The sequence below is a fragment of the Aulonocara sp. 'chitande type north' Nkhata Bay genome, linkage group LG6 (assembly GCF_057382095.1).
Source record: "Aulonocara sp. 'chitande type north' Nkhata Bay isolate Kocher_YH1m ecotype deep benthic linkage group LG6, A_spYH_male_GT1.1, whole genome shotgun sequence".
In the NCBI taxonomy this organism is placed as follows: Eukaryota; Metazoa; Chordata; class Actinopteri; order Cichliformes; family Cichlidae; genus Aulonocara; species Aulonocara sp. 'chitande type north' Nkhata Bay.
The window spans coordinates 3,737,995-3,755,952 of NC_141349.1; the positions used below are offsets into that span (position 1 = coordinate 3,737,995).

A 17,958-nucleotide genomic window follows, 5' to 3' on the forward strand; every position below is an offset into this window, starting at 1 on the left:
AGGGTCTTCATCAGGTGGGATGTCAGAGCCACCGACCTGTAGAGGGACACCGGCCTGACACATCTCCCCTTCTAGAAGATGTATGCTTAAATGAAGATGAATAAAGATGAATAAAGGTTTTGTGAAAATGACTACTGAGTTCTGGTGCCGTCTCTGGATGCCCGAGGAATAAAAAGAACCGGGGTGAAACTGATTTCGCAACACACTCACTACGAACACTATTAAGTTGTTCTTTCAACTTGAGTTAACAGCTTGCATGATCATTGATCATGCAAGCTGTTAATTCTTAGAAACCTCTGATTCAGTTGTGGCTTTGGGTCTGACAGACAAAGATGTTTTTCACACTTGAGTAACCTTGAATTGCTGCCTATATATCAGTGCTGCAGCTACAGTACTGTGCAAAGTACTGCTCCTGCTAGGAAAATACTGCTTTACGGGGACAGTGATTTATTGGAAGATGTGCTAACATACTTGGAAAAACTGTTTGTACAGTTCTAAGAAACTCGAAAGTCCGAATTTGTTATGAGCAACTTTGCTTATAACACATTATTCTTCTTGTAATTTCTTTAAAGTATTCTTCAGGCCTAGTTCCCCGGGCTTCTTCACGGACATTCAAAGTTCTTGTTTAGTTGCTGGCTGACTTTTATTCCATCTCTGTCAAGATGATCCGGCACTACTTCAGTCATTTTGAGGCTGAAATGAAGCCCCAAACCATGACAGTCTCCACCTAGCATTAAAGACAGCCGTGGGCAGTCTGTTGTACCTCTTTCATCCATGCATATTACCAGTTTAGATTAGAGATAGATTAGATTAAACTTTATTAATCCCTCGGGTGGGTTCCTCCGGGAAATTCAGTTTCCAGCAGCACAGCACCGACAGAAGTTGCATGTTATAGATACAATAAAGGGGAATGAGAGTACGGATATAAGCAGAAATATACCATATATACACATATATAAATACAGAATATATAATATGGATAAATAGGATTGCACATTTGAGTGAGTCTATTGCACAGTGATTATTGCACAGTCTAATATAAGAAAAAAATATTGCGAATATTGCACAGTGAAAAAAAGCACTACAGCTCAGCTGTTCCCGCCCTCCTTTGTCCTCCTGTCTCCCCTCCCTCTCCCCTCCAGTGAGGAGTTAAACAGTTTGATGGCGTGTGGGACAAAGGAGTTTTTAAGTCTGTTGGTTCTTGAATTTGGGAGAAGCAACCTGTTGCTGAATAGGCTCCTCTGATTATTTACGACAGTGTGCAGAGGATGCCCAGCATTGTCCATAATGTCCATCAGTTTCTTTAGTATCCTTTTCTCTGCCACTGTCCCCAGAGTGTCCAGCTTCATGCCGACCACAGAGCCAGCCTTCCTGATTCGTTTTTCCAGCCTGGATGAGTCCTTCTCTGCTGTGCTGCTCACCACAGCATAAAAAAGTACTCCAGCAACCACCGACTAGTAAAACATCCTCAGGAGCTTCCTGCAGATGTTAAAAGGCCTCAGTCTCCTGAGGAAGTACAGTCTGCTTTGGCCTTTTTTATACAGGTGCTCTGAGTTGTATGACCAGTCTAATTTGTTGTCCACCCACAGCCCGAGGTACTTGTATGTGTTGACCACCCACCTCCACCTCCTCTCCCTCTATCTGAACTGGGTGGAGCTGGTCTGGACCTCCCGAAGGTCTTTGTACAGTATTGTAACAACATGAATTCTTTAATATGAAAGAATGATCTTAAACAGTGTTTTAAGTTCCATAATTACTCTAAAATATTGGAAGCAAAAATTTGGTTGAAATAAGAATGGTTTTTAATAAACTCCAGTATATAAACATGTATAATAGACACAATGAACATCCAAAAGAACCAGAATGATAATATATATACACAACTTTGAATACTGTGCAATTCAACGGATAGTATTTAAAAATATAGTATCTAAAGAAAATGTATTCATTTAATCTTGTAAAAGTACCCTATAGGACCCCACAAGTCCACATATTTCCTTTATTCCTTTAATATAATAGTTAGAGAAAAGTAAATAATAACTGTTAAAAAATATAAAAACATTTATGATACAAAAAGCAGTTCTACTACATTTAATAAAATAAGAGCAATAATGCTGCACTGTAATCTAGGTAACATCATTGCAAAGCCACGATATATATATATACACACACACACACACACACACACACACACACACACACACACACACACACACACACATAAAACATATAACTACAGTACAAAAAGCACATTAAAAATGGAAACACAAGTCCTTTGAAAGCTATACAAGGTTGGAGAAAAAGAACGTTGACCCTCTTAGGTCATGTTCATTGGGAACTTCAAGGTCCAAGTTTCCTGGATGAAAGTCAAGCCCTCCAAGTGTGTTATATTTACGATTTGGCCTCTTTTGATTTTGTGCTTGATTGGGAAAAACAGTCACATAGTATCCATCTGAAGTGTTAGATGCTCTCATTCTTGAATCTGGAGAAAATTGTGGCAAACGTGTATTGTGTTTGATATGGCCAGATGGGATTCTTCTGGGGTCCCTCATGCCAGTGTTAACTCCAGATGGGGAGATTGCGTGTCCATGGCTGTGTGGAGCCTGGAGATTAAGGTTGGAACCTCTAGCTCTAAGCACATGATGTTTTCCTGTAAAGTCGTCAATATTGAGATCTGAATGATTTAAATCAATATGTTGGTGGAAAACGCCATCCATTCCAGGGAAGCTGGATCTTACTTTGGTTCTATGGGACCTTCTATCAGTATTACGAAGTCTGATATCACCATCTATGTCCAGGTCAGGAAGTTTCATGGTGAGATTTGACATATCTTGTGTGTGATGTTTATGTGAAGGTGTTTGAAAATACAATGAAGGATCATCAATACTAAGACCTGGAGATCTCAGATGCTGCTGTGGAGGGTGCATTGCAACTTTGGGCATGTTGAGGTTCATGTTTGGAGCACTAACCCTTGGGCTTGATATATGTCCCTTCATCTGGGGTTGTTTCATATTCAGTTTTGCATTTGGAGGATTAATATCAAGATTTGTTGGTCTCAAAGCTCCACCAAAGTCAATATCAGATGCTTGATGTAAATCTGGGCTTCTAAACTGAGGCGGCTTGAAATATGGTTGTTTTAATTTTCTGTCTAAATCAAGATCAGCATGAGGGCCATGGATGTTTCCTAAGGGAATATTTGTGTCAACATCTGGACCTCTTATGCCTCTTAACTGAGGGCCATTAAAGTCCATCCTAGGTTGTCCCATGTTACCATTAATCCCTACATCAGGGTGTTTTGTATTGAGCTTGGGACTCTTGAAATTGGCATCAGGTAAATTGAAATCTGACATACTAACGCCAGGTCCAGAAAGTCTCATATGTGGTGTTTTTGCCTGTGGTCCAGAGATACTGAGATCTGGTGTATTTAAACTTGGGATTTTAAATTTTCCTTTTGCACCAGTAACATCTAAAGTTGCCTCAGGCAAACCAATGTCAACATCTGCAGTGTCCATTTCCAAGTTGGGAGCTTTGAGATCCATGTTTGGTAAGTCTACCTTAGTCACATCAAGTCCACCTTTCATCTTTGGAGCTTTGAGATTCAGATCTGGAGTTTTTAGATTTGAATTTAATTTCAAATTTGGGCCTTTTGGTACTTTAGCTCTGACATCTGGTGAATTGAGGTCAACCTTTGGGAGATCTGTTTTTGGTGCAGAAAATCCCAAATCAAGCATTTTCAAATGTGGTGTTTTAAATTTCCCTGAAGGGCTACCAAAGTCAACATCAGGGAAGTCAAAGCCATTTTTAGAACCTTTAAAGTCTATATTTGATGAAGGTAGATTAGGTTCATTAAGTCCACCTTTCACTTTTGGACCTTTGACTTTCAAATTTTGTTCAAAGTCTGGCCCATCTAATTTTGGTCGAGAAAATCCCACATCAGGTAATTTTAAATTTGGAGATTTTAACTTTCCTGATGGGCTACCAAAATCAACATCAGGAATTTCTAAGCCAGTTTTGGAACCTTTGAAGTTGGCATTTGGTGCCCTGAGGTCAATGTTGGAGCCGTCAAAAGTGCCATCAAACTCAGGTCCTTTAACATTTGGTAGATTACTCTTAGACATTTTCAGTTTTGGCATTTTCAGCTTCCCTTTTGGTGTGCCAGTGTTGATATCTGGAGTGTTGATATCTAATTTGGGAGCTTTAAGATCCATGTCTGGTAAGTCCATATCAGGTGCATCAATTCCACCCTTTATCTTTGGAGCTTTTAGATTGAGATCTGGGCCTTCTAACTTTGGACCAGAAAGACCTAAATCAGGCAGATTCAGGTTTGGCTTTTTAAACTTGCCAGATGGACCAGAAATATCTAGATCAAGATCTGCTTTAGGACCTTTGAGGTTGACATTGGGTGTATTTATGTTTGGACCATCCAAGTTGCCATCAATTTCAGGACCTTTAAGGCTTGGAAGGTTGAATTTAGGCATTTTCATTTTGGGGAATTTCAGCTTCCCTTTTGGTGAGCCAATGTTGACATCTGGAGTGTTCATATCTAATTTGGGAGCTTTAAGATCCATGTCTGGTAAGTCCATATCAGGTGCATCAATTCCACCCTTTATCTTTGGAGCTTTTAGATTGAGATCTGGTGACTTCAGAGCTGTGTTTAGGTCCAAATTTGGTCCTTTAGGCAGTGTCCCTGACAGATTAAATTTAGGCATTTTTAATTTCCCAGAAGGAGCATTAACATCCCAATCTGGACCATGAAGTTCTGGCATTTTAACTTTACCCGATGGCAAGTCCCAGTTGGCATTTGGTTTATCCATTTTCAGCTTTGGGGCTTTGAGGTCAATGTTTGGCATGTTTATGTCAGGTGCATTTATTCCACCACTGAAATTGGGACCAGAGATATCTAGGTCAGGTGTTTTAAGGTCCAAGTTAGGGCCTTCTAACTTTGGACCAGAAAGACCTAAATCAGGCAGATTCAGGTTTGGCTTTTTAAACTTGCCAGATGGACCAGAAATATCTAGATCAAGATCCGCTTTAGGACCTTTGAGGTTGACATTGGGTGTATTTATGTTTGGACCTTCCAAGTTGCCATCAATTTCAGGACCTTTAAGGCTTGGAAGGTTGAATTTAGGCATTTTCATTTTGGGGAATTTCAGCTTCCCTTTTGGTGAGCCAATGTTGACATCTGGAGTGTTCATATCTAATTTGGGAGCTTTAAGATCCATGTCTGGTAAGTCCATATCAGGTGCATCAATTCCACCCTTTATCTTTGGAGCTTTTAGATTGAGATCTGGTGACTTCAGAGCTGTGTTTAGGTCCAAATTTGGTCCTTTAGGCAGTGTCCCTGACAGATTAAATTTAGGCATTTTTAATTTCCCAGAAGGAGCATTAACATCCCAATCTGGACCATGAAGTTCTGGCATTTTAACTTTACCCGATGGCAAGTCCCAGTTGGCATTTGGTTTATCCATTTTCAGCTTTGGGGCTTTGAGGTCAATGTTTGGCATGTTTATGTCAGGTGCATTTATTCCACCACTGAAATTGGGACCAGAGATATCTAGGTCAGGTGTTTTAAGGTCCAAGTTAGGGCCTTCTAACTTTGGACCAGAAAGACCTAAATCAGGCAGATTCAGGTTTGGCTTTTTAAACTTGCCAGATGGACCAGAAATATCTAGATCAAGATCCGCTTTAGGACCTTTGAGGTTGACATTGGGTGTATTTATGTTTGGACCTTCCAAGTTGCCATCAATTTCAGGACCTTTAAGGCTTGGAAGGTTGAATTTAGGCATTTTCATTTTGGGGAATTTCAGCTTCCCTTTTGGTGAGCCAATGTTGACATCTGGAGTGTTCATATCTAATTTGGGAGCTTTAAGATCCATGTCTGGTAAGTCCATATCAGGTGCATCAATTCCACCCTTTATCTTTGGAGCTTTTAGATTGAGATCTGGTGACTTCAGAGCTGTGTTTAGGTCCAAATTTGGTCCTTTAGGCAGTGTCCCTGACAGATTAAATTTAGGCATTTTTAATTTCCCAGAAGGAGCATTAACATCCCAATCTGGACCATGAAGTTCTGGCATTTTAACTTTACCCGATGGCAAGTCCCAGTTGGCATTTGGTTTATCCATTTTCAGCTTTGGGGCTTTGAGGTCAATGTTTGGCATGTTTATGTCAGGTGCATTTATTCCACCACTGAAATTGGGACCAGAGATATCTAAGTCAGGTGTTTTAAGGTCCAAGTTAGGGCCTTCTAACTTTGGACCAGAAAGACCTAAATCAGGCAGATTCAGGTTTGGCTTTTTAAACTTGCCAGATGGACCAGAAATATCTAGATCAAGATCCGCTTTAGGACCTTTGAGGTTGACATTGGGTGTATTTATGTTTGGACCTTCCAAGTTGCCATCAATTTCAGGACCTTTAAGGCTTGGAAGGTTGAATTTAGGCATTTTCATTTTGGGGAATTTCAGCTTCCCTTTTGGCGAGCCAATGTTGACATCTGGAGGGTTCATATCTAATTTGGGAGCTTTAAGATCCACGTCTGGTAAGTCCATATCAGGTGCATCAATTCCACCCTTTATCTTTGGAGCTTTTAGATTGAGATCTGGTGACTTCAGATCTGTGTTTAGGTCCAAATTTGGTCCTTTAGGCAGTGTCCCTGACAGATTAAATTTAGGCATTTTTAATTTCCCAGAAGGAGCATTAACACCCCAATCTGGACCATCAAGTTTAGGCATTTTAACTTTGCCTGATGGCAAGTCCAAGTTGGCATTTGGTTTATCCATTTTCAGCTTTGGGGCTTTGAGGTCAATGTTTGGCATGTTTATGTCAGGTGCATTTATTCCACCACTGAAATTGGGACCAGAGATATCAAGGTCAGGTGTTTTAAGGTCCAAGTTAGGGCCTTCTAACTTTGGACCAGAAAGACCTAAATCAGGCAGATTCAGGTTTGGCTTTTTAAACTTGCCAGATGGACCAGAAATATCTAGATCAAGATCCGCTTTAGGACCTTTGAGGTTGACATTGGGTGTATTTATGTTTGGACCTTCCAAGTTGCCATCAATTTCAGGACCTTTAAGGCTTGGAAGGTTGAATTTAGGCATTTTCATTTTGGGGAATTTCAGCTTCCCTTTTGGCGAGCCAATGTTGACATCTGGAGTGTTCATATCTAATTTGGGAGCTTTAAGATCCACGTCTGGTAAGTCCATATCAGGTGCATCAATTCCACCCTTTATCTTTGGAGCTTTTAGATTGAGATCTGGTGACTTCAGATCTGTGTTTAGGTCCAAATTTGGTCCTTTAGGCAGTGTCCCTGACAGATTAAATTTAGGCATTTTTAATTTCCCAGAAGGAGCATTAACATCCCAATCTGGACCATCAAGTTTTGGCATTTTAACTTTACCCGATGGCAAGTCCCAGTTGGCATTTGGTTTATCCATTTTCAGCTTTGGGGCTTTGAGGTCAATGTTTGGCATGTTTATGTCAGGTGCATTTATTCCACCACTGAAATTGGGACCAGAGATATCTAGGTCAGGTGTTTTAAGGTCCAAGTTAGGGCCTTCTAACTTTGGACCAGAAAGACCTAAATCAGGCAGATTCAGGTTTGGCTTTTTAAACTTGCCAGATGGACCAGAAATATCTAGATCAAGATCCGCTTTAGGACCTTTGAGGTTGACATTGGGTGTATTTATGTTTGGACCTTCCAAGTTGCCATCAATTTCAGGACCTTTAAGGCTTGGAAGGTTGAATTTAGGCATTTTCATTTTGGGGAATTTCAGCTTCCCTTTTGGCGAGCCAATGTTGACATCTGGAGGGTTCATATCTAATTTGGGAGCTTTAAGATCCATGCCTGATAAGTCCATATCTGGTGCATCAATTCCACCCTTTATCTTTGGAGCTTTTAGATTGAGATCTGGTGACTTCAGGTCTGTGTTTAGGTCCAAATTTGGTCCTTTAGGCAGTGTCCCTGACAGATTAAATTTAGGCATTTTTAATTTCCCAGAAGGAGCATTAACACCCCAATCTGGACCATCAAGTTTAGGCATTTTAACTTTGCCTGATGGCAAGTCCAAGTTGGCATTTGGTTTATCCATTTCCAGCTTTGGGGCTTTGAGGTCAATGTTTGGCATGTTTATGTCAGGTGCATTTATTCCACCACTGAAATTGGGACCAGAGATATCTAGGTCAGGTGTTTTAAGGTCCAAGTTAGGGCCTTCTAACTTTGGACCAGAAAGACCTAAATCAGGCAGATTCAGGTTTGGCTTTTTAAACTTGCCAGATGGACCAGAAATATCTAGATCAAGATCCGCTTTAGGACCTTTGAGGTTGACATTGGGTGTATTTATGTTTGGACCTTCCAAGTTGCCATCAATTTCAGGACCTTTAAGGCTTGGAAGGTTGAATTTAGGCATTTTCATTTTGGGGAATTTCAGCTTCCCTTTTGGTGAGCCAATGTTGACATCTGGAGTGTTCATATCTAATTTGGGAGCTTTCAGATCCATGTCTGGTAAGTCCATATCAGGTGCATCAATTCCACCCTTTATCTTTGGAGCTTTTAGATTGAGATCTGGTGACTTCAGATCTGTGTTTAGGTCCAAATTTGGTCCTTTAGGCAGTGTCCCTGACAGATTAAATTTAGGCATTTTTAATTTCCCAGAAGGAGCATTAACATCCCAATCTGGACCATCAAGTTTAGGCATTTTAACTTTGCCTGATGGCAAGTCCAAGTTGGCATTTGGTTTATCCATTTTCAGCTTTGGGGCTTTGAGGTCAATGTTTGGCATGTTTATGTCAGGTGCATTTATTCCACCACTGAAATTGGGACCAGAGATATCTAGGTCAGGTGTTTTAAGGTCCAAGTTAGGGCCTTCTAACTTTGGACCAGAAAGACCTAAATCAGGCAGATTCAGGTTTGGCTTTTTAAACTTGCCAGATGGACCAGAAATATCTAGATCAAGATCCGCTTTAGGACCTTTGAGGTTGACATTGGGTGTATTTATGTTTGGACCTTCCAAGTTGCCATCAATTTCAGGACCTTTAAGGCTTGGAAGGTTGAATTTAGGCATTTTCATTTTGGGGAATTTCAGCTTCCCTTTTGGTGAGCCAATGTTGACATCTGGAGTGTCCATATCTAATTTGGGAGCTTTCAGATCCACGTCTGGTAAGTCCATATCAGGTGCATCAATTCCACCCTTTATCTTTGGAGCTTTTAGATTGAGATCTGGTGACTTCAGATCTGTGTTTAGGTCCAAATTTGGTCCTTTAGGCAGTGTCCCTGACAGATTAAATTTAGGCATTTTTAATTTCCCAGAAGGAGCATTAACACCCCAATCTGAACCATCAAGTTTTGGCATTTTAACTTTGCCTGATAGCAAGTCCAAGTTGGCATTTGGTTTATCCATTTTCAGCTTTGGGGCTTTGAGGTCAATGTTTGGCATGTTTATGTCAGGTGCATTTATTCCACCACTGAAATTGGGACCAGAGATATCTAGGTCAGGTGTTTTAAGGTCCAAGTTAGGGCCTTCTAACTTTGGACCAGAAAGACCTAAATCAGGCAGATTCAGGTTTGGCTTTTTAAACTTGCCAGATGGACCAGAAATATCTAGATCAAGATCCGCTTTAGGACCTTTGAGGTTGACATTGGGTGTATTTATGTTTGGACCTTCCAAGTTGCCATCAATTTCAGGACCTTTAAGGCTTGGAAGGTTGAATTTAGGCATTTTCATTTTGGGGAATTTCAGCTTCCCTTTTGGTGAGCCAATGTTGACTTCTGGAGTGTTCATATCTAATTTGGGAGCTTTAAGATCCATGTCTGGTAAGTCCATATCAGGTGCATCAATTCCACCCTTTATCTTTGGAGCTCTTGGATTAAGATCTGGGGAATTCAGATCTGCGTTCAGGTCTAAATTTGGTCCTTTAGGCAGTGTCCCTGACAGATTAAATTTAGGCATTTTTAATTTCCCAGAAGGAGCATTAACATCCCAATCTGGACCATGAAGTTCTGGCATTTTGAGATCGCCTGATGGAAAGTCTAAGTTAGCTTTTGGTGCATTAATTTTTAGTTTTTGTGCTTTGAGGTCAACATTTGGCACATTTATGTCAGGTGCATTTAGTTTTAAATTTGACCCTCTAGGCAGTGTACCTGAAAGCTGTCCATCGAGTCCATCCAAGTCTCCATTCAAACCAGGAACCTGAATGACTGGTAAGTCAAATTTGGGCATTCTAAACGTTGGAGCCCTGTATTTTCCAGATGGACCTTTAATACTAACTGATGGAGCATCAGTGGCCCAATTTTCACCCTTAAGGTCAGCTTTGGGAATGTTTGCATCAGGTGCAGACATGCCACCTTTTAGTTTTGATGTTTTCAATCTTAGGTCAGGTGTTTTAACATCAGTGTCACTTTTGAGCATGCCAGATTGAGCGTCCAAATCTAAATCAGGAGATTTAAGAGAAATCCTTGGTTTCTTGTGTGACATCTTGATTTCACCTAAAGGCATGTCAGTGTCTGTTCCACTGATATCTGGTTTTGATACATTAATACCCAACATTCCTTGCTCTGAATCAGGTGATATCCCAGACAGCCTAAGCTGGGGTGATTTTACATAACTGGAAGAATCGTCCAAATTTAGATCTGGGTTTTTCAGTCTCTTGGAATACTTTAGACTGAGTTTCCCTGGTGTGCCTTCATGCTTAACGTCACATTCTGGACCACTAAAAGAAGTTCCTGAGAGGCCCAGATCTGGCAGTTTAAATGTAGGCATTTTGAATTCCTGGTTTCTTCCTTCAATGGCCACTTTGGGAACGCTGGAATTAACAGATGGACCACAGAAACTTCTGCCATCAAGGTCTATCCCCATTTCAGGGGTAGTAATGTTTGAACCTTTTAGGCCTACATCTACTTCTGGAACTTCAAGTCCAATTTGAGGATTTTCAAGATTTCGCATTGCATTGTCAAATGATGGGTGGTCAGTATTTTGCAATTGCATACAAGATGTAGTGCTGACATTTGGGTCTTCTGGTAAGTCTAGATCTGGACATCTGGCACCGATTTTGAATCTTGGAACCTGAGCTTCACTTAGATTAGTCCCATTCAAGCCAAGACCTAGCGGTGGAAGATTCAGATTGCTGCCATCTGTTAAGCTTCCCTCATAAGAGTGTGAATCAGCATTAGCATCTGTGATTAAAGTCTTGGATTTCAGAAGTCCAAAGTCAACTCCAAGGCGAGGCAGCCCCATGTCATTTCTTTGGTTGACCTTGGATGAGCTTTGTACAGGTGGTTTGGCAGTAAACTCCCCATTCACGTAGCCCCCTTCAACACTGGGTACATCATCCATCAAAAACTTCTTGATTTTGGTGTTGTACAGTTTGTTGTAGGAATCCGTCAGCATCTGGAAACAGTGAGAAGTTGATGATTGGAATGAAACTATAACATGAGAGTTTATGTGTTGTAACAGATGGGAGATAATTATTAATTATCAATTGTCATCATCATCACTATTTAATTTGAGTACCAAATTCTCTTGTTTTGTTTTTTGCATCCAGCATTAAATGTATCTGCATCAGAAAATGTAAACAATTGTGAACTGTGTTCCACTGTTGCATAAACATACTGAAACTAATATAATTACTAATCCTTTATTTTTAATTGATATTATCTGCATTTAACCTACAGCCCCAGGACCCTTGGTACACTGGTCCAGATTGTCAAGGCTCTTGCTCCGGTTGCTTCGAGTGAGGACTTGAACTTTATCATCAAATGGCTCCATCAGCTTCAGTACTTTTGACACCTCTTCTTTGGACAGTTGATCAAAATTGATTGTTGCCCCCAGAATTTCATCCCCTGAAAAAGACAAATGAAGTTCTTGCACAAAAAAAATACCTTGTTCGAGAACATGCTTGACTGTGTGCAAATAATACTGTATATCCTTCAAGGGCAGTTTTAGTACTTTAAACCTGGCCTGATCTTGACCTAGAACAGCGGTCAGCAACCTTTAACACCCAAAGAGCCATTTGGACCCAGTTTCCAAAGAAAAGAAAACACTGGGAGCCGCAAATACTTTTTGACATCTAAAATGAAGATAACACCGTTATTGTTTTTTACCTTTATGCTTTGTATAAACACCTAAAGTGTGTTGCTCATGAAATTCATGAAGTGCTACAGAGAAAATTACATTTTATTTATGTAATGAACACATTTTGACCTTTTAAAAAATATAACAAAAAGGAAAGGCACCTAGTTGAAGGTCTATTTTAAATGAATTAAAAAGCTGAAGCTAAATTATTCATATACTAAACAAAAACTGTAGTGAGCCGTCATCCTTATATCACCTTTATATCACAGCTGCCATTTCGCAGCCTGTAGCGGAGCCCTGACCTGAATTTTAAAAATAATTGGGAAAAAAATCACTTAACTGCCTCAAAAATGAAAAATAAATATTTGCAAAATATCTGCATAAATATTTATTTTACGTGGTTAAATGGCCTGCATTTGTATAGCGCTTTTCTAGTCCCTAAGGACCCCAAAGCGCTTCACACTACATTCAGTCATTCACCCATTCACACACACATTCACACACTGGCGATGGCAGCTACATTGTAGCCACAGCCACCCTGGGGCGCACTGACAGAGGCGAGGCTGCCGGACACTGGCGCCACCGGGCCCTCTGACCACCACCAGTAGGCAAACATGGGGTTAATGTGTGTGGCAGGGCGTAGTCTGCAGTGCTGCTGCAGGGGAGGTGGATGGACCTGAGCGGCTTCCACAATCAAGCCTCGCCTGTTTAAAGTCTGTGCTCTCTCTGCTGTTGTGTTGGTATGTGTCGGGCTGTGAGCTGGAAAGCTACAGCTGGCTGTTTGGCTACAGCAGTCATGTGTGAAAAGTGGTCAATAAACAAACATCGTCGGGTCTGCCGTTGTATGTTTACAATGGGACTGTGATGGCATCAGCCACACAGGGGTAAATCAGTCCATTTTTTACTTTATTAGTTTGCTTTGCAGTTTTCTTCATTAATCATTTGGTTAAACCTAACACTGGTATTATGAGGCGCGCACATAGTAACATTGTGTGGTTTTTCTAAAATGTTTTGTTATATTAATTATGTTTCTCTCTCTTTGAGTTACCTGGGTTTGGGCGGTGGCTGTTTCCTGTCTGGGCAAAAGGCGTGGCTGAGGACTCTGGGAACAAAATGCCTGCTCAGCAGGACCAACCATGGGCTTACCAGGAGCAGGGGTGTTTTAGGTTTAGTTAGGTTATTCTGTGCTTAGTTAATATTAGTGTGTGTTTTTGTTTTCCCCCCTATTGTGTGTAAATGGTTTGGCCAAATCATTATAAAAGCTACCCTCATGTGTCTTTGTAATTAGGTCAGTTTGTGAGTTAAGTTGTGTCTCACTTTGTTTTGTTTAAGTTTCTGGAAATTCCTTTTTGTAGAGTTCTATTTAGTTGCCCTCTTTTATGGGCCTGCTAAGTATGTTTTTGAATTTTGTTAATTTTGGACTTTTTGAGGGTTAAAATAAAGAAAACCCTTTTTGAAGGCACTTTTTTGCCTGTGTCCTCTTTGCTTTGGCTGCTTGGTCCCTCACAGGGACTTCAGGTCCAGACCGTCTGCGCACAGCGTCTGCAAATCGGGGCTGTACGAAGTCACTTCATCTTTACGCAGGACTGTAAGCTGTCCTCTTTGAGGCGTGAGCGGTGTTTGTTTTTACCATAGCTCATGGTGGAGAATAGCTGCTCACATACGTATGTGGATCCGAAGATCCATAATTGCACTTAAATGTACAATAGTTTCCTTGAATTTAAGGTGTGTTCTTTTTAGAAACAACTATTTTATTTCTTGTTTTCAAAAAGTCAAAAACAATACGAAGAGAAGTTTCAATAGGATGTCAAGATTCATACCTTCCTTTAGTCCTTTGCCGGAAGAGACATTATTGATACTGGAAATGACCACCCCTCCCTCCTCTAACTGCTCCAAGGTCAGGGCTTCAGAGAGGCTTCTTCCCCTGCGGTGTGAAGGCTGCAAGTAAAAGCAACATTTTTGTAAACTGAACAGAAGAATTACTCCTCTAAAGTAGACAATTTAAAACAAAATATTCAATTCTGTATATATGAGCATTTTAGGAAGAATTAAAACAATATGTAAACGTTTCATACCATGACTCTTGTGGTTTTCTCACTATTGCACTGAGTGAGAAATCCAGGTTGACTAAGCCTGTAAAAGAACAAATAATATACAGTTAACAGACTGATTAACAGATTAAGGGAGCAAGTAAAACAAATGGCAAACTGTTCATGTATTTTCCTTAAAGTAGAGCATTAAACCAGTCAGCTACAACATTAAAATGGAATGAATTCAGCCCTTCTAAAAGATTTTTACTATACATACTAAATGTAAAAAATCTTAAGGCTTTGAGGAAGACTGTATCCATTTTTGTACATACTGTACTGTACTGTATGTGCTTAGAGAAGTGGCACCCAGGTGAGTCAGCAGATGCATCTTTCAGGTATTCAAACTATGGCTTTGAAACTGTTAGCTCATCATTAAGGAAAACCTAGAACAGGTTTTTCAAGACTGTTTTCTTTTTGCAAGCACACAAAGCCCAAGCAGCCACACCCACTGCTTCCTAACACAATGACACAAGAACACAGAAAGGCCTCCTGTGAATCCAACACAGTATGATCTATGGGTTTTTATAATTCCACACATTAATAGAAAATGTGAAATAAATGTCCACACAAATGTCTCCGCAACCTCAGTGTACTATTGCTGAACAGCAACAACATAAAGAGTGATCAGGCAACAGGTATTACATGGACATGTCAATAACTATCTCAGGACTGTTAAAATACATAAAATGTTAAAACAACATGATAGTTGGCAATAGACTCTTTTTATTTTTCACTTTAAGTGAAATCATATTAAGGTACAATAATATACATAATTTATGTTTGTATGATGTTTAAATTGAAAAAGAAATTAGCAAAAAGGTAACAATTAGACATGTAAACAACTCCAATCAAACATCTCCTCATGAGGATTTTATCCTTCGCTAGCATGAAAAGACGAAACCTTCAGCATTTAGCAGGTATCGTGCACAACTTCAAATGGCATTTGATTAAAGGACGCCACTGATATACTATTCAGTTACATATTAAACATTTTACAAGTAAGCCAAAGTGCACATGCCTTTGTTGAGTCCCAATTAGAAGAATGAACTACAGTGCTAATATTTAACAATCCTCAGAAAACGTATAATTTCTAATTATAAAAAAGTGAAAACATCAAGATGCAGAACAATGATGACCAGACATGTTCTTTCAAAAAAAAAAACATTTTGTGAGGGTTTTTTTTTTCTTGAGAGGTTTATTGAAAGATTTACTAATGTCATAAAGAAAAGTAATGCCTTTCAAAAGAAAAAAAGATGCTTGTTTAGCTGCAAAAATAAAATAAACCTGAAGACAGATTGAATGGTATATGGTGAAATGGTGCCAGGTGAAAAGCTGAAATGCAACCCACTACCACCACCACGCATGAAACCTGCTAGTGAAAAGTAAATTTAAGAAACTGAGCTTACCTCAGCATGCATGTGCCTGCTGTGGTGTTGGAGTCGTGTCGTAAAGTTTCCCCACAGAGTCACCAGTCCATGCTATTTCCACTGAAGGGTGAGAATGAGGATATACAGAGCAGTCAGGTGGACATATACTCAACCTGAAGCAGCCAAACAGGTTCCATTTTAAAGAGCCATTAACTGTCAACAGACACAAACATGCGTTTTTGCATCATACGCCCTCATGAAACTTTCACACACCTTGACTACCACATGCCTCTGGCTCGCTGCATATAAACACAAATACACACGACAACAGACAAGAGTCTGTGTCGTGTCAGTGTCTGACCCACGTGTCTGTCACACAGCCGCACATTTCTTCCTAGAAAGCAAACAGATAGAGTATGCACGCATGTTAAAGCTAGCATTACGGTTGATTCCTGATTTTAAGGGACCAAAATACAAAATAAAAAAACAAACACTCCCCCTGACAACTTGATAAGTGTGGTAAGAAAAATTCTGACCTGAGCCAAGGGAGCGGCAGGCGTTCACCGTGTGAGTCACTCCGATTAGTCACTTGTTGGGGACAAAGACTGTTGTCTGATTCAATCTGGATTGAAAGAAAAGAGAGCTCAGTTGCATTCACAGAATTATATAATCCTACCTGAAAGGGTACAGCTGCAGCTCCATATGGGCTCTGACTGTACAGTGTTTTTAATTGTTCTCAGGCAAATCTGGTGAATGAACTCAACATACATGTTTAATAATCAATAGCATTTTTATTACCAACGCATTTTTACATTACAGCTGTTGACAAGCCAAGAAAAACAAACAACAAAAATCACTCCTGTCAAAATATACTCACCTGCAACTAAGCATACAAACATCACAATCACAACATTTAGATAAACTTTTTTTTATTAATACTTGAATCTAAATTTGATTTACAGCTCACATTAAAGCTGCCGAGATCATTCCATTATTATTTCATCAATTTAAACGATTCATACTATCCTCCCTTAATTGTTTGACTGACAAATGTTTTATTATTCAGGTTGTCAGTTGCTCTTTGTCTTGGTCTTACATTAAAGTAAAATGCACTTGAAAATACAATTCATGAGATGAAGGGGATCAATTTATGACACATACAGATATACTAATATGATGATCAGCATGTGGTTATTTGATCAATGTCATATGTCTGAAAAGTCTGACGTTGATGCCAAAAAAATAAAATGTGTCAAAAAATAAAGTCAGATTGCTTTAAAACAGTACATATAAAGAGAGGCAAACACACCCCAGGCTGAGTTCTTTGCCTGCAGCAAGCCTGAATCGTTTTTGTTAGTCTGTTGAATGACAGTAAATCATTGACAGAGAAGTGAAGTAAAAGACTCCGTCTGGTCATAAAAAGCCTGCATGCTTCTTCATAATAATAAAAAAAAAAAACACTGAGAAACTGGATTTTGTGTTTTCTTTGTACAGATGGTTAACATTAAAAGAGTAAAAAAAAGAAAACAGGATATAATGATAAAACAGAACAAACAGGAGTTGGATAAATTAAAACCAACTGTTTTGTGGCAGAGCTTTTCTCTTCAGTGTAGTTCTAAGATCTAATAAACCACCAACAGCCCTGTGCAGAAGAAAACTTACAATAAATGTTTTACATATATCTCATGAGACTTATATACTTTATATTAAGTCTCATACAATGTTGACCTCATTCAAGTGACCTGTATTTTCCACACTATAAGAATTAAGAAAACACAAATTATGACGACTGCTATGATTACTGTTCCTGCTATTATTGTAAATGGTACTAGAAAAATGTGTAATTCTATGAAATAGTACTTCCATAAGAACACAGTCACATCCATTTATAATCATCATCTTTGAAAGAAAGTAAAAAGTTTGGATGTGTTTCCTTGCAGACAAGAGGAAGAAGCAGCAACTTCATGTTAGTTCCACAGATGAGGATTCCCAAAACTTTGATACATCTACTCTCATTTAAATCTACAAAATATGAAGCACTTTACCTTCCATATTCATGTTGAACTTGGCAGATACAGAATCAGGTACTATTCAGTGTGTGAATGTGTGTGTGAATGGGTGGATGACTGGATATGTAAAGCGCTTTGGGGTCCTTAGGGACTAGTAAAGCACTATATAAATACAGGCCATTTACCATTTACCATTCAAATAAAATTCCTCATAGCCCTTACAGGTCTTGCAGCATTTAAAAAAAAATTTTCAATAAAATGTTTTTTTAAATAAAATTCTAAAAATAAGACATTTCTGTATTGTTGAACTGTGAATGTTTCTTATTTTCAGGTCTCTCTTTTTATCTAAAGCACTCAAAGACTGACTGAACTCTCTTTATATATTGAAAGATGATTCATAAAATGCTCCACATATCATTTGTTTCAAATG

The 17,958-nt window shown here is 39.4% G+C and overlaps 1 protein-coding gene across 4 annotated transcripts; it reads right to left on the bottom strand.

The window, feature by feature from the left end:
• Window positions 1-1,779: 1,779 nt before the first annotated feature.
• Window positions 1,780-15,971, bottom strand: LOC147327016 (uncharacterized). 4 transcript variants are annotated; one of them, XM_086294619.1, is made up of 8 exons: window positions 15,793-15,971; window positions 15,559-15,639; window positions 14,138-14,195; window positions 13,883-14,000; window positions 11,661-11,830; window positions 6,239-11,378; window positions 5,585-5,944; window positions 1,780-5,290 (listed from the first exon to the last, which is right to left on the bottom strand). In XM_086294619.1, exons 2-8 carry the CDS (start codon window positions 15,564-15,566, stop codon window positions 2,283-2,285), a joined length of 8,862 nt encoding a protein of 2,953 aa, XP_086150745.1. In that variant the 5' UTR covers window positions 15,567-15,639; window positions 15,793-15,971; the 3' UTR covers window positions 1,780-2,282. The 4 variants fall into 4 exon arrangements, with proteins under 4 accessions (XP_086150745.1, XP_086150746.1, XP_086150744.1 ...); XM_086294620.1 differs by having other exon boundaries at window positions 1,780-4,636; window positions 4,931-5,944; XM_086294618.1 differs by having other exon boundaries at window positions 1,780-5,944; window positions 6,239-6,598; window positions 6,893-11,378; window positions 15,793-15,969.
• Between the last annotated feature and the right edge of the window lie 1,987 nt (window positions 15,972-17,958).

What these genes read in the sequence shown, in the direction of transcription:
- LOC147327016 (XM_086294616.1), bottom strand. An exon ending in CGGCAAAGGACTAAAGGAAG is followed by an intron (nt 11,831 to 13,882) that starts GTATGAATCTTG and finishes TGTCTTTTTCAG; the next exon opens with GGGATGAAATTCTGGGGGCA. An exon ending in GTACCAAGGGTCCTGGGGCT is followed by an intron (nt 11,379 to 11,660) that starts GTAGGTTAAATG and finishes CACTGTTTCCAG; the next exon opens with ATGCTGACGGATTCCTACAA.